General features: G+C 40.3%; 2 protein-coding genes and 1 long non-coding RNA gene across 5 annotated transcripts in view; 2 read left to right on the forward strand and 1 right to left on the reverse strand.

Annotated features, from left to right (window-relative positions):
• The window catches only part of LOC143282083 (elongator complex protein 1-like), a 64,051-nt gene extending 49,658 nt beyond the window's left edge, over window positions 1-14,393 (forward strand). For all 3 annotated transcript variants that reach the window (XM_076587551.1, XM_076587550.1, XM_076587552.1), the window contains exons 25-32: window positions 626-687; window positions 2,305-2,367; window positions 3,830-4,004; window positions 4,843-4,972; window positions 6,479-6,606; window positions 9,625-9,776; window positions 11,524-11,605; window positions 13,809-14,393. In XM_076587551.1, the coding sequence (XP_076443666.1) occupies window positions 626-687; window positions 2,305-2,367; window positions 3,830-4,004; window positions 4,843-4,972; window positions 6,479-6,606; window positions 9,625-9,776; window positions 11,524-11,605; window positions 13,809-13,885 (869 nt within the window). In that variant the 3' untranslated portion in view covers window positions 13,886-14,393. The remainder of the gene's footprint in view (window positions 1-625; window positions 688-2,304; window positions 2,368-3,829; window positions 4,005-4,842; window positions 4,973-6,478; window positions 6,607-9,624; window positions 9,777-11,523; window positions 11,606-13,808) is intronic.
• Window positions 14,394-14,678: 285 nt separating this feature from the next.
• LOC143282085 (uncharacterized) lies at window positions 14,679-18,607 on the forward strand. The gene is made up of 2 exons (XR_013055211.1): window positions 14,679-15,884; window positions 15,922-18,607. It is a non-coding gene; the product is annotated as an uncharacterized LOC143282085 (long non-coding RNA).
• On the reverse strand, window positions 18,151-24,514 carry LOC143282084 (uncharacterized). The gene is made up of 3 exons (XM_076587553.1): window positions 24,460-24,514; window positions 23,123-23,241; window positions 18,151-20,586 (listed from the first exon to the last, which is right to left on the reverse strand). Exons 2-3 carry the CDS (start codon window positions 23,181-23,183, stop codon window positions 19,082-19,084), a joined length of 1,566 nt encoding a protein of 521 aa, XP_076443668.1. The 5' UTR covers window positions 23,184-23,241; window positions 24,460-24,514; the 3' UTR covers window positions 18,151-19,081.
• Between the last annotated feature and the right edge of the window lie 1,452 nt (window positions 24,515-25,966).

Consider the following 25,966-nt stretch of genomic DNA (forward strand, 5'->3'; position numbering starts at 1 on the left):
TGTGATGTGCAGGTACGTTGTATGGAATAACACAGGTTGTTTGTTGGTAATGAGTGTGGTTGTGATATGGTTGTGTGTTGCATTGAATAACATTGTTTATTGTTGGTATTGAGGGTGGTTGTTATGTGTCTTATGTTACATTGAATAACACAGTTCATTACTGGTGTTGAGGGAGGTTGATATATGTGTACCTTGTATGGAATAACACAGTTTATTGTTGGTTTTGGGAGTGGTTGTGAAATATGTGTATATTATATGGAATGACAGTTTGTTGTTGGTATTGAGGGTGTTTGTGATGTGTTTGTATGTTGTATCGAATAACACAGTTTTAATTAAACATACTTAACCGTGACCAAACTAGTGCAGACTCCAGTCAGGGGTCTGACATTCCTGTCCTGTGCAAACTACTATCCGCCTATGCGGAGAAAACGAAAGCAACTACGGCTGATAACCTCCCGTTTATTGTTGGTATTTAGGGCAGTAGAGATATACGTACATGTTGTATTGAAAACAGAGCGGTGGAGTGATTCAGACACAGTTAAAAGCTCATGTAATCTGTTTAGGCTGATATATGTTCATGGCAGGATGGAAGTATTGGTTTGTGATCTTTTTTTTTTCTTTTCAGTTCGACTAAAAGACACATACAGGCACAGTGAGGCAGCAGTTGTGTATGAGCAATACGCACGGGTAAGCTGTATTTGTGTGTTGATGTTTGTACTTCTGGAGAAACACAGATCAGGGGGATGTCTGTTTCATTTCAACTCGACTCCCAGATTTGTTCATTGCCGTAAAGCTTGTAAACTTGCCATAGTTGTTGGCTTAATTCATAACACAGTGTTTATAAACTTGTCCTAGTTGTTGGTTTAATTGATAGCACAGTGTTTATGAGCTCGCCTTAGTTGTTGGTTTAATCCATAGTACAGTGTTTATCAGTTTGCTTTTGTTTTAATTCATAATACAGTTTTTTTTTATAAACTTGCTTTAGTTGTTGGTTTAATTCATAGGACAGTTTATAAACTTGCCTTAGTTGTTGGTTTAATTCATAGTACAGAGTTTATAAACTGGCCTCAGTTTATGGTTTTATTCATAGCACATTGTTTATAATAAAGTTTGCAGTAGCTGATATTTTAATTCATCCCACAGTTTATAAGCATGCTTTAGTTATTGGTTTCATCCATAGCACTGTGTTTAAAACTTGTTTTAGTTGTTGGTTTAATTCATAGCACATTGTTTATAGGCATGCTTTAGTTTTTGGTTTAATACTTAAATTCATAGCACAGTGTCTATAATCAACTTTGTGTTTATTCTTGTTTTGTGTTGGATGAATCTGTGTGAATGAATAATTTTAGATATTAGCGACAGAAGATGACGAGAGTTCTGAAAACTACACTGAAGGATAAGCCATTCATTATGATGCCAGACAGTTATGGTGTAGCATTGGGTTGATAATGTGTACATTCATGACACAGTATGTTTGATGTTAATGTGTGTGTGGTATTTGTATTTGTTTGTATTTGTATTCCTTTTTATCACAACAGATTTCTCTGTGTGAAATTCGGGCTGCTCTCCCCAGGGAGAGCGCGTCGCTACACTACAGCGCCACCAATTTTTTTGTATTTTTTCCTGCGTGCAGTTTTATTTGTTTTTCCTGTCGAAGTGGATTTTTCTACAGAATTTTGCCAGGAACAACCCTTTTGTTGCCGTGGGTTCTTTTATGTGCGCTAAATGCATGCTGCACACGGGACCTAGGTTTATCGTCTCATCCGAATGACTAGCGTCCAGACCACCACTCAAGGTCTAGAGGAGGGGGAGAAAATATCGGCGGCTGAGCCGTGATTCGAACCAGCGGACGCGTTACCTCTAGGCCATCACTCCACTCATTCATGTACATTCATGACACAGTATGTTTGATGTTAATGTGTGTGTGCTTTTGGTGTAGCAATGTTTAAATAAATTGTACTCGCGATGCAATTGTGTTGAATGTTACTGTCTGTTTAGTTGTTGTGTAGTGATGCCTGAATAATGTGTACAGTCATGACGCAGTGTTTAGCGATGTCTGGATAATGTTTACACTCACGGCGCAGCGTGTAGTGATGTCTGGATAATGTGTACACCAATGATGCATTGTGTGGCACATCTGTGGTTGTGGGTTTTTGATGTCTGAATAATGCACATACTCTTGACACAGTGTGTTTTATGTTAATGCTTGTGTGGTTGTGGTGTAACAATGTCTCAATAATGTGTACACTCATGGTGCAGTGGGTAGCAATGCCTGAATGACGCAGTGTGTATGATGTGTGTCAGGATGTGGAGGAGGCCATCGTGACGCTGGTAGAGGGGGCACAGTGGCAGGAGGCTCTGAGACTGGTGAGTAGGCTCTGTGCTTAGGCTGTGTGTAGGCTTTCTTGATAGGCTCTATATAGGCTCTACACATAGGATGTACGTAGACAGATGTACAGGTACAGAGTGCTATGACAGATGTACGGATACAGAATGCTATGACAGATTTACAGATACAGAATGCTCTGACAGATGCAAAGGTACAGACTGCTATGACAGATGTACACATACAGAATTCTGTGACAGATGTGCAGATACAGACTACTATGACAGATGTACATATACAGAATGCTATGACAGATGCACAGGTACAGGATGCTATGACAGATGTACAGGTACAGAATGCTATGACAGATGCACAGGTACAGGATGCTATGACATATGTACAGGTACAGAATGCTATGACAGATGCACAGGTACAGGATGCTATGACAGATGTACAGGTACAGAATGCTATGACAGATGTACAGGTACAGGATGCTATGACAGGTGTACACACAAAGTGCTATGACAGATGTACAGGTACAGAATGCTATGACAGGTGTACACACAGAGTGCTATGACAGATGTACAGGTACAGGGTGCTATGACAGATGCACAGGTACAGAATGCTATGACAGGTGTACAGGTACAGGATGCTCTGACAGATACACACACACAGAGTGCTATGACAGATGTACAGGTACAGAATGCTATGACAGGTGTACACACAGAGTGCCATGACACATAGGATGTACGTAGACAGATGTACAGGTACAGAGTGCTATGACAGATGTACGGATACAGAATGCTATGACAGATTTACAGATACAGAATGCTCTGACAGATGCAAAGGTACAGACTGCTATGACAGATGTACACATACAGAATTCTGTGACAGATGTGCAGATACAGACTACTATGACAGATGTACATATACAGAATGCTATGACAGATGCACAGGTACAGGATGCTATGACAGATGTACAGGTACAGAATGCTATGACAGATGCACAGGTACAGGATGCTATGACATATGTACAGGTACAGAATGCTATGACAGATGCACAGGTACAGGATGCTATGACAGATGTACAGGTACAGAATGCTATGACAGATGTACAGGTACAGGATGCTATGACAGGTGTACACACAAAGTGCTATGACAGATGTACAGGTACAGAATGCTATGACAGGTGTACACACAGAGTGCTATGACAGATGTACAGGTACAGGATGCTATGACAGATGCACAGGTACAGAATGCTATGACAGGTGTACAGGTACAGGATGCTCTGACAGATACACACACACAATGCCATGACAGATACACACACACAGAATGCTATGACAGATGCACAGGTACAAAATGCTATGACAGGTGTACACACAGAATGCTGTGACAGATGCACAGGTACAGAATGCCATGACAGATGCACACACACAATGCCATGACAGATGCACACACACAATGCCATGACAGATGCACACACAGAGAATGCTCTGACAGATGTACAGGTACAGCCGCACCGACATCATAGAGACTCACCTGAAGAATGCCATAGCAGTGTCGTGTGTGGAAACCATGACAATGCTGGAGAGTCAGCAGGAGGAGATGGAGGGCTATGTGAAACGTCTGTCCGTCGTCAGGCAGGAGAAGGAACGACGACGACAACAGTTGTGGGGTCAGTCGAACTCCTTGTTTGCTTTCCATTTGTTGGTTTGGTTTTTTTTTTTTAGTTGCACTTAACATTTATTACACACACACACACACACACACATAGATATATATAAGTGTGTGTGTGTGTGTGTGTGAATTTGTGTATAGGAATTACTGTGCTTTTTAGAGTAGTGTGGGGCGTGGGTATGTTTGTGGGTTGAGAGTTGGGGAAAGCCATGTACTCCTTGTAGAGCACATTTTCCTTTCTAGAAGTGACCCAAACTTGACACAGTTTCAGTCTGTAGTGGAATATGGTGGCGTTAAGTGACGGATTATACACCAGCAACTACACACACACACACACACACACACACACACACACACACACATGCATACATGTATTGCATGAGTTCCTTATAAATAAGAAGTGTTTGATGTGTACTGATCACATACAGTTACAGAGCCATAGGTAGAGGAGAATTCAGCGATGTTGAATTCTTCTGACGTCGCCATGACCTACAGTGAACTGAATGATTTAACAAAGTGTTCATGATCAGCTTACTTCACTGACAAATGGAGGCAGTGGATTTGATGAACATCTCTGCGAATTTGACACAACACCACATTTCTGATGTTCAATATCAAATCCACTAGTTCAGATTGCTTTCCATGCAGAATTGTTCAGAAGTCAGTCAGTCCATAGTTCTATTGTTTCGCCAATTGTATCAGTGTGTACACACTAACTGATACATACACACAGAGTGTCAGATGCACAGTTCGAATGCATGCAGTTCAAACTGAATGCATGTTGAGGTTTTGCATTCAGTGAGAAGAACTGTACTCTGTCCCACCCCACCAAACAGAATCGGATCGCCTGGACAACATGAATGCCGACCTGTTCTCCGACACGAGCAGCGTGACAGGGGGCAGCATTGCAGCCTCGCAGCACACCATCAACAGCAACCGCTCCACCGTTTTCAGCAAAATGTCGGGGTTAGTGCGGGCTAGGGTTTACTGGTGTTTTGTTTTGTTTTTGTCAGTGTCATTTGTAATAGATTTTCATTTCTGCTGTTTTTATTGAAAAAAAAAAAAAATTATAAGTTGGTTCTGTAAGCGATTAATAAACTTAGTAGTGAACTCTTCTACCTTAATTTAGAATGGAATTAGTGCTATCAACAACAACAACAAAAAACCAACAAAAAGTCAAAAGGATCTTTTTAAGTGAAATTACTGAAAATAACGATTCATGCATGGGGCATGAAGTAGCACTCAAAATACATTGACTTTCATCCCAGTACCTGAAACCATAGTACATGCAGCAGTTTAAGTTTATAAGGTGTGTGAAAAGGTTTAATTTTGAGATGAAAAATCTCCATAACATAAGATAAGAAAAGAATAACTTTATTATCTCCAATTAGAGAAATTTGAACCATGTACCGTAAAGTTCGGTCTATAAGTTGCGACTTTTTACCCCAGCTTCAACCTCTGTGGCTTATTATGTTATACAATGATGTGGCTTATTTGTGGATTTTAACGATCCCGGGAGTGTCACGTTCTCGTCTATTCTTAGCTGCCCTTCAACTCACCAAAATCATGATTTCTGTCCATGAATTTTTGGATGAGCTTCAGGATCATGTGCTAACTGTTCACGTTTTATAAATCAAATCCGCACACATTAAAGCCTTCAGATCAGCATTCAGTTCTACTCTGCTCAAGTGTACACCCTCATCATGCCGAAAACGCGATGTTATGCCTATGATGCAGCCTTCAAATTGAAGGCGATCGACCTAGCAGATGACAGTGCAAGCGACGAAACAGCAGCGACCTCCACCTTCATGAAGTGAAAGTGAGGCTAAGTCAGTGACAAGATGGCGGAGGAAGCTGTGCTGGTTCTCTTCAACTCGGACACTGAAGATGAAGATTTTAGTGGATTCAGTGAGCAGGATGACGTTGAATAAATGTGACTATCCCTAAATTATGGATCTTATTTTCGTTGTGTTTATTTCTTATTTTTTTGTGGCACTAGCAGTATTTTCGCTTGCTTTTCTTTGTGTTGTTCCCGTTTGAGTTTATTTCATAACCTAACAGTATCGACAGCTTTTCTTAGTATCAGTATGTGTTCCGGTACCGGAAATAAGTGCGAAAGACACTACAACTGAATTTGTCAGTATGGGAGTTTCAGCCCATGATTTGTTCTGTTCCTTCACTTCAGCTGATAATCTGGTTTATAGCTTCTTCTTTGTTTTTCTCTCAAAAGATCAAAGACTACAACCTGCGTCACAGTTTGCCTTTTAACATGAGCACTATGGTGAAAAATGTTTACAAATATGTGTTCAGTTCACAAACTCCTTTGGGGATTGTCTGCAGTCAACTGTACGTGTGACGGGACATGAAACAATCTTCCTCCTCCTCATTTGTTGTCTGTCCAGCTTTACTTCCATGTATTATTAAAACTTTGTGAATACTCAAGAGTTTTTTATGTTAGAGATGTGATTGCAGGAGGTCCAGCCGGAACCGTAGGAAGGGTGAGCACAAGAAATGGAGTTTGAAAGAGGGGAGTCCCTTTGAAGACTGCGCACTGGTGGACGCCATTGCCAGGATCATCACAGCAACAGACGCCATGAGAGGTGAGGAGGGGCGGAGAGGAACAGCCGTGATGGTGGCCTGTCAGCTGCATGAGTGTGTAACCATGCTTCACAAATGGCCCATCATCTGCATGAGTGTGTTTTGTGTAGCCATACATCACAAATGGCCCATCGTCTGCATGAGTGTGTTCTGCGTAACCATACATCACAAATGGCCCATTGTCTGCATGAGTGTGTTCTGTGTAACCATATATCACAAATGGCCCATCGTCTGCATGAGTGTGTTCTGTGTAACCATATATCACAAATGGCCCATCGTCTGCATGAGTGTGTTCTTTGTAACCATGCTTCACAAATGGCCCATCATCTGCATGAGTGTGTTCTGCGTGACCATACATCACAAATGGCCCATCGTCTGCATGAGTGTGTTCTGTGTAACCATACATCACAAATGGCCCATCGTCTGCATGAGTGTGTTCTGTGTAACCATACATCACAAATGGCCCATCGTCTGCATGAGTGTGTTCTGTGTAACCATACATCACAAATGGCCCATTGTCTGCATGAGTGTGTTCTGTGTAACCATACATCACAAATGGCCCATCATCTGCTTGAGTGTGTTCTGTGTAACCATACATTACAAATGGCCCATCGTCTGCATGAGTGTGTTCTGTGTAACCATACATCACAAATGGCCCATCGTCTGCATGAGTGTGTTCTGTGTAACCATGCTTCACAAATGGCCCATCGTCTGCATGAGTGTGTTCTGTGTAACCATACATCACAAATGGCCCATCGTCTGCATGAGTGTGTTCTGTGTAACCATACATCACAAATGGCCCATCATCTGCATGAGTGTGTTCTGTGTAACCATACATCACAAATGGCCCATCGTCTGGATGAGTGTGTTCTGTGTAGCCATACATCACAAATGGCCCATCGTCTGCATGAGTGTGTTCTGTGTAACGATACATCACATATGGCCCATCGTCTGCATGAGCGTGTTCTGTGTAACCATACATCACAAATGGCCCATCGTCTGCATGAGCGTGTTCTGTGTAACCATACATCACAAATGGCCCATCATCTGCATGAGTGTGTTCTGTGTAACCATACATCACAAATGGCCCATCGTCTGCATGAGTGTGTTCTGTGTAACCATACATCACATATGGCCCATCATCTGCATGAGGGTGTTCTGTGTAACCATACATCACAAATGGCCCATCATCTGCATGAGCGTGTTCTGTGTAACCATACATCACAAATGGCCCATCATCTGCATGAGCGTGTTCTGTGTAACCATACATCACAAATGGCCCATCGTCTGCATGAGCGTGTTCTGTGTAACCACATACATCACAAATGGCCCATCGTCTGCATGAGCGTGTTCTGTGTAACCACATACATCACAAATGGCCCATCGTCTGCATGAGCATGTTCTGTGTAACCACATACATCACAAATGGCCCATCGTCTGCATGAGCGTGTTCTGTGTAACCTTACATCACATATGGCCCATCGTCTGCATGAGCGTGTTCTGTGTTACCATACATCACAAATGGCCCATCATCTGCATGAGTGTGTTCTGTGTAACCATACATCACAAATGGCCCATCGTCTTCATGAGTGTGTTCTGTGTAACCATACATCACAAATGGCCCATCGTCTGCATGAGCGTGTTCTGTGTAACCATACATCACAAATGGCCCATCGTCTGCATGAGCGTGTTCTGTGTAACCATACATCACATATGGCCCATCATCTGCATGAGCGTGTTCTGTGTTACCATACATCACAAATGGCCCATCATCTGCATGAGTGTGTTCTGTGTAACCATACATCACAAATGGCCCATCATCTGCATGAGTGTTCTGTGTAACCATACATCACAAATGGCCCATCGTCTGCATGAGTGTGTTTGGTCAATGTAACCATACTTCACAAGAACTGAACCCCTGAGTCCGTGACAAATACCTCCTCCTCCCTGCACTGAACCATCGGTTTTCTTTTTGTCTCTCCATGTCTCCTCATAGGTCCTCTACACCCCCCACACACCCATCCCCCACTTGTGTGTGTGTGTGACATCTACATTGCTTTGTAGTGAACAGGCAATAAAACAATGAGAAGTAGCAGAAGAGGGGGAAGACTGCCAACTTGGGTGCTCAGACAAATGAGAAGTAGAAGAGCGGGGAGGTTTGGTTATTCGGGCAATAAACCAATGAGAAGGAGAAGAGTGGGGAAGATTGTTAACTTCAGTGTTCAGACAATAAACCTGCGGTACAGGTTGTGTGTTGGCCTGCAACAGACCAAGTGAAGGCCTGTTACCACCAGTACAGGTTGTGTGTTGTGTTGCAGACCAAGTGAAGGCCTGTTACCACCAGTACAGGTTGTGTGTGTGTTGCAGACCAAGTGAAGGCCTGTTACTACCAGTGCAGGTTGTGTGTTGTCCTGCAACAGACCAAGTGAAGGCCTGTTACTACCAGTACAGGTTGTTGTGTTGCAGACCAAGTGAAGGACTGTTACCACCAGTGCAGGTTGTGTGTTGTTGCAGACCAAGTGAAGGCCTGTTATCACCAGTACAGGTTGTGTGTTGTTGCAGACCAAGTGAAGGCCTGTTATCACCAGTACAGGTTGTGTGTTGTCCTGCAACAGACCAAGTGAAGGACTGTTACTACCAGTACAGGTTGTGTGTTGTGTTGCAGACCAAGTGAAGGACTGTTATCACCAGTACAGGTTGTTTGTTGTGTTGCAGACCAAGTGAAGGCCTGTTATCACCAGTGCAGGTTGTGTGTTGTTGCAGACCAAGTGAAGGACTGTTATCACCAGTACAGGTTGTGTGTTGTGTTGCAGACCAAGTGAAGGACTGTTACCACCAGTGCAGGTTGTGTGTTGTGTTGCAGACCAAGTGAAGGCCTTTTACTGCCAGTGCAGGTTGTGTGTTGTTGCAGACCAAGTGAAGGCCTGTTACCACTAGGCCAGCTGTACAGGTTGTGTGTTGTCCTGCAACAGACCAAGTGAAGGCCTGTTGTCACCAGTGCAGGTTGTGTGTTGTTGCAGACCAAGTGAAGGACTTACTGCACGTGCTGACCCAGTTTCACCAGGTGACAATGGGAGAGCAGCTGCAGTGTTGCTACGAGGGGTTCCTGGCCGCCATAGAGCGCACCATCCCTCTGGTCTGGGTGCCTGAGAACGACGCTGCCTCCAATATGGTATGCTGCTGGTGGGGGTGGGGTTGGGGGGCAGTGGTCAGAACTGTCGCATTGTAAGTTGGGACAGATTTTGTTGTCCCCTTATTTTGATAAGTAACTTGCAGGTGTGACCAGTAGTTTGGACAGATTTTCTTTTTTCATCCTGTTGTTTATGTATGTAATTTGTTAGTTTCATAGTTACGCTTCTATTGTTTGTTTTTTTCCTTCCATAATCCTGCAGTTTTTCTTCAGACTGATTTTTGGATGTGAGGTGCTGATTTCACTGTTTGCCTCAAACAGCCCCAAAGTTGGTCATGTCAAAAAGGAAACCCTTGTGGTGCTGCTGCTTTTCCCATTGCCGAAGTTAAGGTCTGGGAGAGACATCTTACACAGAATCATCAACTGGATGTCTTGTGTGGTGGAAGGCACACTCTGAAGCATTGTCATTCCATGAAACAAAAGGGGAGTGGTCAGCTAAGGAGCACCGTGCTGAGATACAGTGCATTTGGTTTGAGGATCAGTTCTCTACGTTGTCTTTGATGAGTCCTCCTGTATTGTGGATATCTGTGTGTATGGTGTACATTGTTGTGTAGAACTGAACATCTGTGTGTATGTTGTACATTGTTGTGTAGAACTGAACGTCTGTGTATACACTGTAAGTTGTTGTGTAGAACTGAACGTCTGTGTATACACTGTACATTGTTGTGTAGAACTGAACGTCTGTGTATACACTGTAAGTTGTTGTGTAGAACTGAACGTCTGTCTATATACTGTAAGTTGTTGTGTAGAACTGAACGTCTGTCTATATACTGTAAGTTGTTGTGTAGAACTGAACGTCTGTCTATATACTGTACATTGTTGTGTAGAACTGAACGTCTGTGTATATACTGTAAGTTGTTGTGTAGAACTGAACGTCTGTCTATATACTGTAAGTTGTTGTGTAGAACTGAACGTCTGTCTATATACTGTACATTGTTGTGCAGAACTGAATGTCTGTGTGTATACTGTAAGTTGTTCAGAACTGAACGTCTGTGTATATACTGTAAGTTGTTCAGAACTGAATGTCTGTGTATATACTGTAAGTTGCATAGAACTGAATGTCTGTGTATATACTGTAAGTTTTCAGAACTGAATGTCTGTGTATATACTGTAAGTTGTTCAGAACTGAACGTCTGTCTATATACTGTAAGTTGTTGCGCAGAACTGAACGTCTGTCTATATACTGTAAGTTGTGCAGAACTGAACGTCCGTCTATATACTGTAAGTTGTTGCGCAGAACTGAACGTCTGTGTATATACTGTAAGTTGTGCAGAACTGAACGTCTGTGTATATTATATACTGTAAGTTGTGTAGAACTGAACATTTGTGTATATACTGTAAGTTGTGTAGAACTGAACATCTGTGTATATACTGTAATTTGTTGCATAGAACTGAACGTCTTTGGCTAGTAATTTCCTGCATTTTCATTCCACTATTGTCGCCAAGCTTTCCAGAAAATATTTAACACCCCTGTTGTGTTTTTTAATAGATACATTGAGTGGTACATATGACTTGCTTGCGGTAACGTAGTTGATATTCTGACGAACCTTTGGATCAGTTTTTAATGTAAGGTTTATTGTGTGGTACATATGACTTGCTTGCGAAAACTTAGCTGGTATTTTGATGAATCTTTGGATCAATTTTTTACTGTCAGGTTTCAAAATCTGGTAGTGTCAGAATACATGTCTGACAGTGGTGGTGGTGTATTCATGCATTGTGATGTCACCAGGCGCTGGGCCCAGGGATGACTGCCAACACCATCGCCCAGGCTGTACAGCAGGGACTGTCGCTGGACACTGCAGAGAAAACAGGTAACATGAAGGGTGCAGTGCAGAGAAAACAGGTAACATGAAGGGTGCAGTGCAGTGTTTGCCCAGTGGTTACATGTCCACCTAGGAAGTGAGAGAATCTGAGTGCGCTGTTTTGAATCCCACAGTCGCCAGTATTTTCTCCCCTTCCACTTGACTTTGAGCGGTGTTCTGGATGCTAGTCATTTGGAGACGATAAACTGAGGTCCCGTGTGCAGCATTTACTTAGTGCACGTAAAAGTTAATGGAAACAAAAGGGTTGTACCTGGCAAAATTCTGTAGAAAATCCACTTAGATGGGGGGGGGGGGGGGGGGAGGAATTCAGGCAGGAAAAAATACAAAGAAATGGCTGGCACTCTCATAGTAACAACATGCTCTCTTGGGGAGAGTAATACAAATTTCACAGACAGAAATCTGTTGTGACAAAAGAGTAATACAATACAAAACAGTGTGGAGCATGGACCATAGTTTTCATACCACAGTGTGCTGCAGATAAATGGATGCATTTTGTTCTGTTTTATACTTTTTTTTTAATCATTCCTTTCATCCACACACTTTTGGCTGTCACGGGCATGGTCCTGAAACCTGGTTTGGTCATTGGGGGGGTGCTGCACTGCTGAACGCATCGCCAACATTCTCCATTTCTGGCGGTGTGAGATAGGGCCTGAGTTTCGGCAAAGGTCCGCTCTGTGCACTCAGTGATGTTGTCTGTCCACTTCTTTCGCTGTCTGCCTCGTCTCCTTTTCCCCTGCACTGTTCCCTGAAGGATGGTCTTGGAGAGTCTGTGGGATCTTGTCACATGTCTGTACCATCTCATTTTCCTCTCTTCACTGTGGTCAGCAGGTCTTCATACAACCAGTGTGTTGTTGGTTTTCCTGACTTCATTTGTTGTGACTCTGGGATTTGTGGAGCAATAAATCATCGCTCATAATAAACGACAAACACTTATCCATAAACTTATTACAGTCAATATCCATTCAAACCAACCGAAAGCAGCCTTCCCTGATGGTTGAAAATGAAGTTAGCGGAGTATGGCTGCCTACATGGCGGGGTAAAAACGGTCATACACGTAAAAGCCCACTCGTGCACAAATGAGTGAACGTAGGAATTGCAGCCCATGAACGCAGAAGAAGAAGAAGAAGAAAATGAAGTTAAACAGGAACATGTTTTCAAATGGGGTGAAGAAGAAAATATGATCCTCAGTTCACTGTATCCCTGTAAACATTTTCAGTGTGATACCCTGAAAGCTGTTCTGTATGATGCTGGAAATAGTGAGTGGATGGGAAGAAAATATGTATCCCTTCTGCAGTATCAGCATCTAACATGGTGGGAAGTTCTGGTGGAGTATATCTGATTCCTGAACTTAATCATCGTCGTCAACCTCACAAGATTTTACTGCCTGTGTAGAGATGTTTTTCCATATAGATATACATATGTACATAAGTATATCTCACTCATATATATATACATATATATATGTGTGTGTGTGTGTGTGTGTTGGTTTTGTTTTCAAGTTGGAAATGAAAGAAGCAGAATGGAGTAACTCAAGTTGTAAACATGGCTTAATTGTAATACTATAAAACATTTTGTCACTAGGAGTTTAGCAAAGTAGTTGCATGTGTCACTCATGTGCTGATTACATTTTGTGTATAAAGAAGTCCCTAGGGAGGCAGACAGTGTGTCTACACCATCATGTGAACTCTGTTGCTGGTCTTGCATTTGTTTGTTGTTTTTTTGTTTTTTAAAATTTTGTGAACAATTTTATGAAATTACGAAAAAGACTGACTATGTACAATCAAGTCTTCTAGTTAAACCAGAAACAGGATTAAAAAAAAAGACGGACTATGTACAATCAAGTCTTTTCTAGTTAAACCAGAAACTGGGGATTAAAAAGTAAAATGATGACTATGTACAATCTTTTTTTTTTTTTTTTTTAATAGTTAAAACCAGAAACTGAGGATTATAAAAAAAAAAGAAAAGAATGATGACCATGTACAATTAAGTCTTCTAGTTAAACCCAAAACTGAGGATGGTTTGCTGATAGCGTTTGACAATGACTATGTACAATTAAGTCTTCTAGTTAAACCCAAAACTGAGGATGGTTTGCTGATAGTGTTTGACAATGACTATGTACAATTAAGTCTTCTAGTTAAACCCAAAACTGAGGATGGTTTGCTGATAGTGTTTGACCACCGTGTGTGTGCAGAGCCAGTGCTCAAGGTTCCCCCCAAGCTGAAGAAGGACGTCCGCTGGAAGCTACACATGCTGCACACCGACAACTAGTTGCACTCTGGTGTGAAGGACTGGGGGGAAAATAACTGGGAACAAACACACACACACACTAATCTACACCCACAACTATACAGACACACATCCCAAAACACACACACACGCCCACTAATCTACACCCACAACTATACAGACACACATCCCAAAACACACACACACACTAATCTACACCCACAACTGTACAGACACACATCCCAAAAACACACACACACACTAATATACACCCACAACTATACAGACACACATCCCAAAACACACACACACACACTAATCTACACCCACAACTATACAGACACACATCCCAAAACACACACACACACTAATCTACACCCACAACTGTACAGACACACATCCCAAAACACACACACACACTAATATACACCCACAACTATACAGACACACATCCCAAAACACACACACACACACACACTAATCTACACCCACAACTGTACAGACACACATCCCAAAACACACACACACACATAATCTACACCCACAACTATACACACATCCCAAAACACACACACACACACTAATCTACACCCACAACTGTACAGACACACATCCCAAAACAACACACACACTAATCTACACCCACAACTATACAGACACACATCCCAAAACACACACACACACTAATCTAACCCACAACTATACAGACACACATCCCAAAACACACACACACACACTAATCTACACCCACAACTATACAGACACACATCCCAAAAACACACACTAATCTACACCCACAACTGTACAGACACACATCCCAAAACACACAACACACTAATCTACACCCACAACTATACAGACACACATCCCAAAACACACACACACACTAATCTACACCCACAACTATACAGACACACATCCCAAAACACAACACACGCCCACTAATCTACACCCACAACTGTACAGACACACATCCCAAAACACACACACACGCCCACTAATCTACACCCACAACTATACAGACACACATCCCAAAACACACACACACACTAATCTACACCCACAACTGTACAGACACACATCCCAAAACACACACACACACTAATATACACCCACAACTATACAGACACACATCCCAAAACACACACACACACACTAATCTACACCCACAACTATACAGACACACATCCCAAAACACACACACACACTAATCTACACCCACAACTGTACAGACACACATCCCAAAACACACACACACACTAATATACACCCACAACTATACAGACACACATCCCAAAACACACACACACACACACACTAATCTACACCCACAACTGTACAGACACACATCCCAAAACACACACTAATCTACACCCACAACTATACACACATCCCAAAACACACACACACACTCTAATGTACACCCACAACTATACAGACACACATCCCAAAACAAACGCACACGCACACTAATCTACACCCACAACTATACAGACACACATCCCAAAACACACACACGCATGCACCCACCCAAAAAGAAAATGGTGATGTGTGATCAAAAGACCGGAAAATTGGGAATGCTATTTTTCCTTGTCGTCTTCTCTTTGTCCATAAATACTAGATGATTATTACTTGGGATTCACTCCCTTTTGAATCATGATCTTGATCTTTGTGTGGTAGGACAGAGGTGGAGGGAGGGAGAGAGAGAGAGAGAGAGAGAGAAGTGTGGTGAAGAGGGGAACAGTGGCATGTTTGTACAACTGCTTGTGAAATGTGCCTGGTTTACCTGGAAGGTGGGTGCATGGGTGTTAAAGGGTTTAAGTGCAAGAACATGTTTATTAGTCTTAATTATAGCGCACTGTCATGATAATGTGATACTGCATACAGGAAATGTTGCACTGTCATGATCATGCGACACTTTCTGCATATGGGAAATGTTTCTTGGCTCCTTCTTTTTTTTGTTGTTGACTGGTTATTGTGTTGAATTTTTCTTGAGATGAAAAAAGAAATAACTGTTGAACTACTGAATGTGTTTTAACAGGTAAATAACCATTGAACTATTGAATGTGTTTTAACAGGTAAATAAATGTGAAACTGTGTACATATCTGCAGTGACAGTTGCTGTGCTTTTGGTTGTTCTGGTGTGAATGATAAAGGTGGAGTGTGATATAAAACACATCACAGACATTACAGTTTTTTTACGCAGACATTGGCCATTGAATACAGGTCAGACAAACACTGAAACAGAAAAAGTAAACAATTGTGACCAGCTTCTACAAAATGATAGGCAAGTCGATTTTTGTGGATATAAAGAGATATATATATATACACCATTAGAAAGAAGCCGAAAAGACCTTCCCAATGATGTATAAAACATGTGTATAGGTTAAAAAAAAAAAAAAAAAAAGTAGAAGTTATGGTAGTTCAAAGTTCAGCTTTAAAGAAAAGTTTTGCAACTGACTCTTGACATTTTTCCCTAGTAATGGGGCTTTGTTTTAGCTGTATGCCTGTGAATGTTAGGCAGGTTATTGAACTATGGTCTGTGCATGCTTTGGGCAATGATATTCACACTTGATGATAATATTCATGTAATTTTGAATGGTTGTTTTGGGGTGTAAAAGAGGTTTTTCCTCTTATCTCTCAACAAAGCAAGCTTGCTTCATTTTCATTTTTTTACATAAAAAATTAGAATGATGTACATGTAAATTTTGAGTTTGTTAAGAACTGAAATAAATCTGTGAATTTTTATTTTTCATTTTTTGTACTTTAAATAAATGATGTCAGTGTGCGTGGGTGCGCAGGGATTCACCAAGTGTGGCCCATTTTTTTCATTCTGTATTTCAGTGATTTGCCCTGTAAGTATCTTCCATTCATCGTGTTTTTATGTATTTACCTACATGTTTATTTGTAGTATTTCTTTTTCTTTTATGCTAATGTATTCTATTAAGATATCAAATATATATTAATGTAAAATATACTGTTTTTCGGGATAATTGCTCCGCAATGTCAGCACGTAGATGTGGAAATTCACTAAAGTTTCACATTTATAGTTTGAATTCAGCAAAAACAGTTCACATTTATAGTTTGAATTCAGCAAAAACAGCGAGATATGTTGTAATTTAGAGGTTGAACTATGCACTGGTGCATAAACCTCTATTTACCCCAGATGGACCCTCAGCACGGTTTTTGCCTGTAGTGCAACTGAATGCAGTGCAAGTTATCTATCATTTCGTGGGAGATGGTCATGATTATGCTAATCAAGTCATGTAAATTTCACCCTGTTAAAATGGTACCTGTAATATGAATACACTTTGAACCTAGACAAAAGCAATCAAAAGGTTGAAAAAAAAAAAAATTACAAACCAGGAAAAAAAAATCCAAAGACTTGTGAGAAATTGTTGTTACGTACTGGTGCAGGCATGCACATTTAACATTAAATGAAGACAACACATTTCACTCAAAAAAACAACAAACAAACAAAACAAAACAAAACAACAAAAAAAAAAAAAAAAAGGCACAGATCTTAAAGTAAACCCAACAATGCTTACAGCTTCCACCAGTCTACACAGGAAGGGAAAGGGATACTGAATAAATTGGCTTCAGTTTCAAGGAATCGTCAAAGCGTGCAGACTTGTCTTATGTATGCTACACACATCTCCTGAAATTAAGTCATTAAAATTTAGCAGTGTTAAAAAAAGGAACAGATGCCTAACCTATGCAAAATACCTAATGGACTGGTCAGGCCATGACAGCTTATCGTAGGTACAGAATCTAAAAGAAACATTAACTTAAAATAAGCTAAAATTTATTTTAATAAACAAAATAAAATACAAAGAATGCAAATGACTGAAATAAAACAAGAACAAGAATGGGCCATGCTCGGTGAACTTATGCACACCCACACATGTGCATGAACTAAGTGCACACACACACGCACACACATATGCACCAATCTACAGTATCACAAAGATCCAAGACTAACCCTACACTGGCACAAGCACACACCCTGGCCTCACCCTCCATTTGCACACATAAATTTTCACATGCACACATACACACATTCACAATGTCATACATACGCTCACAGACACACAAAGCATCATTCAGCTGAATTACACACACACAAACACCAGAAACATGTCAACTCTATCATATACATAAATTTCTCTTACTGAGATAAAAGTAAAGTAATTGTAACATGAGTCATATGCATACATTTGTGCAGCCACACACACCCAGCTCCCACAATCTACTCTCTTACACACACACCATCTCCTGCGATACACACATGGACCCACACACACGCACACACTGCCACAGTTTTGTCACTGTGGTCACAGACACTTTAATGCTTCAACAACCTGTCAAAGGCCATCAGTGTGACAAGCATGTTCAGCCTGGTGTAAATATTTGGGAAGGTCCAGACAGACTCGCCGTTTTGAATTAGTCTGTGGAGATGATGCCAATATCAGTTTGGTAAATAATGACTTAAGGCTTCTCACAATCTCTATCATGCTTTGAGGCAACTGATGGTCTTGTACCTTTTTTTTTTTTTTTTTTTTTTTTTAAATTAACCTTTTCAAAGACTTCAGATCTCTCCAGAATGCTTCTTATATGTTACATATGACTGAACACATTTAATTTGGATGTAAAATCAAATTTGTAGTAAAAAACAGGTACAAAATATTAATAGAGTATTCAAAGACCTGAACTGTTGTATGAAGATTGCAATGCAGGTGATACCACTCATTTTTAAGTCTGAATCACATCAGGTGAGGCCAGATGCATGAATTCAGATGAAATATTTCATATTTTTATTTATTTATTTATTTTTTTAAAGTGCATTTCACTTGAAAATAAACTAAACTCACACATGCGCAAATAATTTAGTCTAGCAAAGTCCAATGGACTGTCTCCACTTTACTTTGCCCATTTCTACAGCGCACAGATACATTGATAAAATTTGATAATGATAAGGTCCCATAAAACGACACCGCAATGATTATTTTTACATCAGTGCCAAAGTTAAAAAAAGAAGCATATTCAAGTTCTCTCTTATATCACAAACACACACAGCATGCATCAGGACATAGGTGAACATCCACAAACAATCATTTATCACTGAAGTATCATCCATGAAAAAACATGTGCACACCATTCATATCCATTACCCAAAGATCACCAAACCACCCGATCTCACCACAACCACCCACTTTATCAACCACCCCACCCAGAATGTCAGTCAAACTTTTTGGACGCCACCTTGTTGATGTCAATGTGGAACTTCTTTCCCTCAGCGGGGTCAGGGGTGAACCCCAGACCGATCCCACGCTGACCGCGGGCACTGAAGCTCAACGCTCGTTCATAGTCCGTCTCCAGTCGTCGGTCCATGGCCTGAGCAGCCTGGTACGTAAGCGCCCTCTGGCCACCAGTGTTGGTGTCCTGTTGAAGACCCTGCAGAGAGCCATACAGCCCTTTCTTGGGGCCGGAGCCAGCAGGGGACCCCTCTCCAGCCTTCTTGAAGCCGCCCAGCAGGCGGAGGAACTTGTTCTGTCGCTGGCTGTCCTTGAACATGCTGTTGCCCCACTGTCCAAAGGCTGCAGGTGCTGGTGAGGACTGACTCGGTTCTGGCTCCGTGTGGATCTGGTCAGGGCTGGCAGCATCATCTCCAGGTTTCTGACCCACTGTTTCACTTTTCTCACAGCGCTCTTTATCTTCATCGTCTGCTCCGTTCTGCTCCGGCTTCTCTCCTCTCTCTTTTGACTTCTTTTTCTTTTTCTTCTTGGTTTCTTCTGTCTGGTCTTTCACATCCGAGTCGGCTGTCTCTGTCTTGCTTGCAGTTTCTTCTGTTTGTTCCGCTTTCTTTTTCTTCTTACTCGCCTTCTTTTCTTTCGCAGTTTCAGCAGTGTCTTCACGACTGGAAGTGGTGATTTCTGCTGGATCTGTGCTCTGCTCTGATTTCTCTTTCTTTTTTTTCTTGTCTTTTTTGTTACGCTTTATTTCTTTGTCACAGAAATCTGCACCATTTGCTTCTGATCCATTCTGGTTTTCTTCAATTTTCTGATCAGTTTTCTTATTTTTATCTTTCTTTTTCTTTTCTTTCTGGACAATGGAGCTATCCTCTGCTGTGTCAGCATTGTCACCGCCAAACGAAGACTCTTCACTCTGCTTACTGTCACGCTTCTTTTTCTTTTTCCCCGACGATGTGTCAGAGACATCAGTGTGAGCATCAGTTTGTGACAACTCATTGCTTCCATTGGAGTTATCTTCACCTTGTTTGGACTTCCTCTTGTCTTTTTTCTTTTTTTTCCTTGCTTCACAGGATTTTACGTCCTCACCACCATCCACTGACACTGTCACTGACATTGCATCTTCCCCATTAACACTTTTCTTTTTCTTCTTTTCCTTTGAACATTTTTCATTGTCTATTTCCTCAGCAACTGGTGAACAATCACCGGCAGGTTCTGGCCGACTGTCCTTCTCAGCAATATTTTTTTCATGTTTGAGTTTTTGCTTTTTTTGTTTTGGAGGCTCAACATCTTCCTTCACATCCTGATCTGATTTCCTTTTCTTCTTTTTCTTTTTGTCGCTTTTCTGTTGATCTGCACACGCAGCGTCGTCCTCAGCTGGGTTTTGTTCCATCTCCTGCTCCACCTCTTTGGACTTCTTGCTCTTCTTGTGACGCTTACTGAGTGTGGCCGCTGTCGCGTCAGTCTGCTGATCAGCCGTCTCTGTGTCACCACCTGAAAAAATGATCAGAGGATGAGCCAACAAATCCACAATACTATTCTCTGAATGAATTTTGGAAGTTTCTCGTTCCGCAACATCAGTGAAACCAGTGATTAAGATCTTACTGCTAAAGAGCCTGTATGTGAATGGATTTTACCATTTTGCTTCTGATCTGTATGTATCACAGACTTTGCCACACTTAATTTCTCTACTGAGATAACAAAGTCATTCTCATTCTGTTCTGTAGTCTGGTCACTCACACTTCCACACTTCACTTTCATCTGTGTGTATGTGAGAATGTGTGTTACCTGAACAGTAGAGAAGAATCATTACTGCATTAAAAAAAGATTAAATTAAAGAAATAAAGATGAAATGGTTTCAGCTTAGATTATGTCATGGAATTTTAGTGTCAAGCATTGTTCTAAAAAGTATGGATGTGGTTGATAATGACAACTGTAACTTCTGTATTGATGAAAATGACACAGTACAGCATTATTTATGGTACTGTCCAGTTTTGCAAACCTTTTAGTGTGACTTTTAATCAGATATTGAAAGAGGAATGCAAAAACAGAGTATACCTCCATTTAACTTTAAGCTTATATTGTTTGGAACTGATGATAAAAATGTAACTGATGGCATTTTTGACCCAATGGTATAATGGGCAATTTTTTTCACAGGAGTAGGATTAATCAAATAAAACTAACACTGCAGGTATTCCTTTGTTGTGAAAAGTGGAAAATCAAACAGAACCTTGTGTACAATTGTTAAAAAAAAAGAAAAAAGAAAAAAAAAGATTCATTAACAAATATGTCAGATTCCCTTAATCAAACTGAAATGGCTTACTGCTAATTAATCACTGCTCAGCTGAAATAAACAAAGATGGTCAAGCCATCCTACAGAAATGTTAACCAACTCCTGCCTCAAAAACAAACTTTCAGAAAGCATTCTCTTTTTCTACTTTCTCTAAAAAGACATTACAATACATATGCCAGAAAGAAGAAAGTACATCACATGTGCTTACATTGTATATGCATGCATGTTACATTTAATGGTGACAAACTTTAGACCACACGGCAAGTTAGTGAATGCGTGTTACATTTAATGGTGACAAAGTTTAGCTCTCAAGGCAAGTTTGCGTGTGCACGTTACATTTAACGATGACAAACTTTAGACCACACGGCAAGTGAATCTGTTCATTTTGGTGATTGTTCACTTTGTGCACTAACTGATGAGGCCTTTGTACAATGCAATCTGAGAATAAAATTCAGCAGCCTCAATCAACTCCTTTCAAGTTCAATTATCAATATCTTATCACCATCAAAATGACCCAAATTTAGATCCAAAACTTAACTTGCAGCCAAAATTGAAGAAGGCATTGGTGCTTACTGGCTTGTGCCCACCCACAACATCCTGATCTGCTGATGATGCGTCTTGTTATAATTTGTATGTTTCAGGTGATGAAAGATGAATAAACTGGGTATTTGTATCTATTGCGTTGTCATTAAAATCAACTTAATTGGGAAGGAAGTAGCTTATCACACAACATGCACAAAATGCGCAAACAAATAGGATAGCGGTTACAAAGCATACTGATTTTACCAACAAAATGACCTATCAGGTATATGTAAGGCCTTCACTGAATGCAAAACACAGCAGCTTTCATACTGATTGAGTCATTAAAAAAAAAATCTTTTGGATGAGTAAGATTTCTTTGAGTTTACTTTAAGTCCTGTCATACACTGTGACTGACATCCTATTGCAAGACAAAATCAATCGCTGTAACCTCCATCAGTCCATGCAAAGCCGAAGTTACTAACTTAATTAAAATGATCAAATGTTTGCTCTTAATCAGTGAGTCAATAAGTAAGATAAAATACATCAAGAGTGCTAATTTTGTGAAAAAGAATTAAAATGTAACAGCAAAAGGTCAAACTATTCTTTGCTTTTTCACAAACTGACATGCCGTTCCCCTGATGTGTGTTGTCATTACAACTGGAATGTGTGGAAAGAAGTTTTGCTTTTTGGTGTTGACAGAAAATAGAAATAGTTCTTTCTTAAGAGTTTACCATGGACACTTACATATACTTGCACACATACTCACACAATCAAAACAGGATTATTCCATATACTCAAGTCATTTACACATGAGCTGAAAATGTCACAGTAATAGTCATGGTGGATTCATGCATACTTTTTCATGCTGCTTGAAATTGAAGTATGATCAAAACAACCATATTCTGAGAGATTATTCAATTACAAACACACACAAATACTGGAAGAATATCAACAGAAAACGTAAATTCTTTTTTTGCATTGTATCATCTCCTTGCGAGCTAAATGACGCTTGAAATATCTTCAGAATCAAAATAGTTTCTACTTATTCTGTTTCAGAAACCTGTGTGTACAGGTATGTGTGCATCATGTGCATATATATGTATGTGTACATGTGCATATATTTTTGTTACAGTTGTACAACACAAAACAATCATATTGTGACTAGACACACTGATGTAAAAATAGTGACAATATGAATGAAGACAAAGGTCTCACCCTGAACGATATCAGCACAGCTGGCATCTTCCACGCTCTTTCTCTTGCTCTTCTTGCCCATGTTGTGACAACAGTAGTTATAAATCACTACCTGGCGAGGATGTTATGATATTCAGCACCTGAAAATAACATTCACTGTGCATGTCAGTGACAAAGTCCATGAAGACTGCTTTAAATCTTTCATTTTCAATTCAAATAATATTCACTTAGACTCTTAGTCTTATATGACATCAGGATTCAAATTATTTTAAACACTTCCAAGAAATTACAAAAATGTTATTGAGTGTACAAATTTCTTTTCTTTTTTATGTTTGTGACAGTACACAAGCACATGTAATTCATACACTAACTGGTCTTTGACCAAGTGTTCACATATGACATGTATCTGCACGCTTTCTACAAATGTTAGATTTTGCATGACAAAATATTCTGCAGAAGACTAAAGAGTGTGGATACCAATGATGGTGTGTGCATGTTCTGTCTTTCCATTACACAGCCAACATCATTTTACCACTGACACTGTTGTGGTTGGTGCAGTGTTGGCTTTTTCCATGTTTTTGATCACTTAAACACCTCCTTGAAAATGAAACTCCATCCTTTTGCTATCCACATAACCCATCATACTGCCCCATGGAATATACAATCTTCTGCTTTAAATGTTTAATGTGCATATTTATTTCCAGCATGCACAGACACGTGAAGCGAATCCAGGCACTAGCGGGTCTACACACATGCATACATCACATGTGATAACCTCGGAGACAAGAAAAATTTCCATCCTTCACCAACCTGGTGTGCTGGAACTGAAGAATTCTAAGTCACCGGTGTGCAAAATTTTGTGTCCTCCAAATTTCATGCCCATAAGGCCTAATGAGGCCTAATATATATATATATATATATATATATATATATATATATATATATATATATATATATATGTGTGTGTGTGTGTGTGTGTGTGTGATCTTGATGTTTTCTGTTTCGTCTGCTTTTTGTTGATTAGATTTAAAATAAGTCTTGAACCTGTGAAGTCCACAAATCTTTACAATGTGCTAAAAAGAGTGAAATATGTTGAGATATTATCATTCGTTTTATTATATTTAAATACTATTATAATCTGTACTCATGTTCGATACAAGATTACAACTGAACAGCACTTTCACAATCGATGTTGAATATGCTTTCCAGTTTTTATGTCAAATAAGCCGAAGCGCTTTCTACAGCACAGTTATGGCAGTTTAGTGAACAAGATACGCAACAAACCAGTCATAATGTAAACAGACGTGATACTGACATGTTTTCATATATCAAAACTTTGGTTTAAAAAGTAGCATTACCAGTTGTGCGAATGTGTCCCCGGAGTTGTTCCCACGTGGTGTCTCCAACTGTTCAGAACTTCCGCTTTGCTACGTCAGAAAACCCATTTGCCGGAATAAAACGGAAACAGGTATTCGGTGTCCCAGCTGTCCACACCACGGTCGAAAATGTGGTTGTAGTAGTAGCAGTAGTAGTAGTGGTGGTGGTGGTGTAGGGTCTGGCATTTGACTGCCTAGGTCTCATGCCTTTTTTTTTTCTTTATGTCCCCTTCAATATCGGTCTCCTTTCATTTGTGGGAAACACATGTTTTCTTTTGCATGTACTGTAATTCACTCGTCAGTCAATAAATTCTTCATTTATTTGAATTGATGTTCATGTCAAGGAGGTTTTTGAACACATTATATAGTATTTTGTGCAAGTTTAGTTCAGTTCAACAGGTGGTGCATTCCATATTTGTGCAATTTTATTAGCTAATGAATTTTTTCTTAGGTTAGTGTTACAGTGCTCTTTACAAATTTTCATCATTGAATTTAAATTAATTGAATCCAAAAACATTATCCACACTGACTTCATTATAGCAATTTAACATTTTGTAAGTTTCTGTTAAACCTTCTCTTAGCCTTCTTCCCTTTAATGAATGCAGATTTAAGTATATAAGTCTCTGTTCAGTTGATGAGCTCATAGATTTGCATTTTATATATAGATTGTCTCTTGAGGTAAGGGTGCCACACAATATTACCATTTTCTACTTGTGACCAAACCAATGCTTTATATAGTTTAAGAAATATATCTTTATCTAAATAGGTAAACGTTCTCTTAATTATTTCTATCATCTGGCTGGCTTTATTCATTATATTCTGTATAGATCTGTCAAATGATAATTTATTATCGAAAGTTATGCCAAGGTCTTTCTCACTTTGACATTTCTCAATGTCCTGTGTGGTGTCTTCTATTATCATATTATATGGTATTTCGACTGGATCGTTCGCAATTAGGTCAACCTATCCTATAATTACTATTTAAAGGTAGCTTCTTATAAAGCCTGACCAGCGGGTTGTTGGGACCATACGGCGTACAGACGTCCACTTTTCTTTCTTTCTTTTTTTTTTTTTTTTAAACAGGTGTCTTCTAGCGTATCATGGACTTCTAGCTCAGTGTCCACTCGCTGTGACGCCTCCTGATACTAAAACTGAACTGTCATGCACACGAAAGTTGTACGTTTGTCCACTGTTATTTGGGTTGTCTTTGGGCCTGGTGATTTACTTTTCGTGCCCCCCCCCCCCCCCCCCCCACAACCCCCCCCCCCCCTGACCCAGCCTCCTCTGGACAGAATTTTGACAGAGTTTAAGTTTCTAGGAGAAGCGTGCGGGATGATCCATATCATACACTACACCACGTCTGCTGCAAGGAGACCATTGGAGAGGAGAGGGGAGGGCGCAGATGCCTGATCATCGCATAAACCCAACCTGCTGTTCAGGTCTTTAGCGGAGCCTGCGCCAGCCAGGTTTGTATGAATTAAACAGTAAC

Source organism: Babylonia areolata, chromosome 5 (genome assembly GCF_041734735.1).
Source record: "Babylonia areolata isolate BAREFJ2019XMU chromosome 5, ASM4173473v1, whole genome shotgun sequence".
Classification (NCBI taxonomy): domain Eukaryota; kingdom Metazoa; phylum Mollusca; class Gastropoda; order Neogastropoda; family Buccinidae; genus Babylonia; species Babylonia areolata.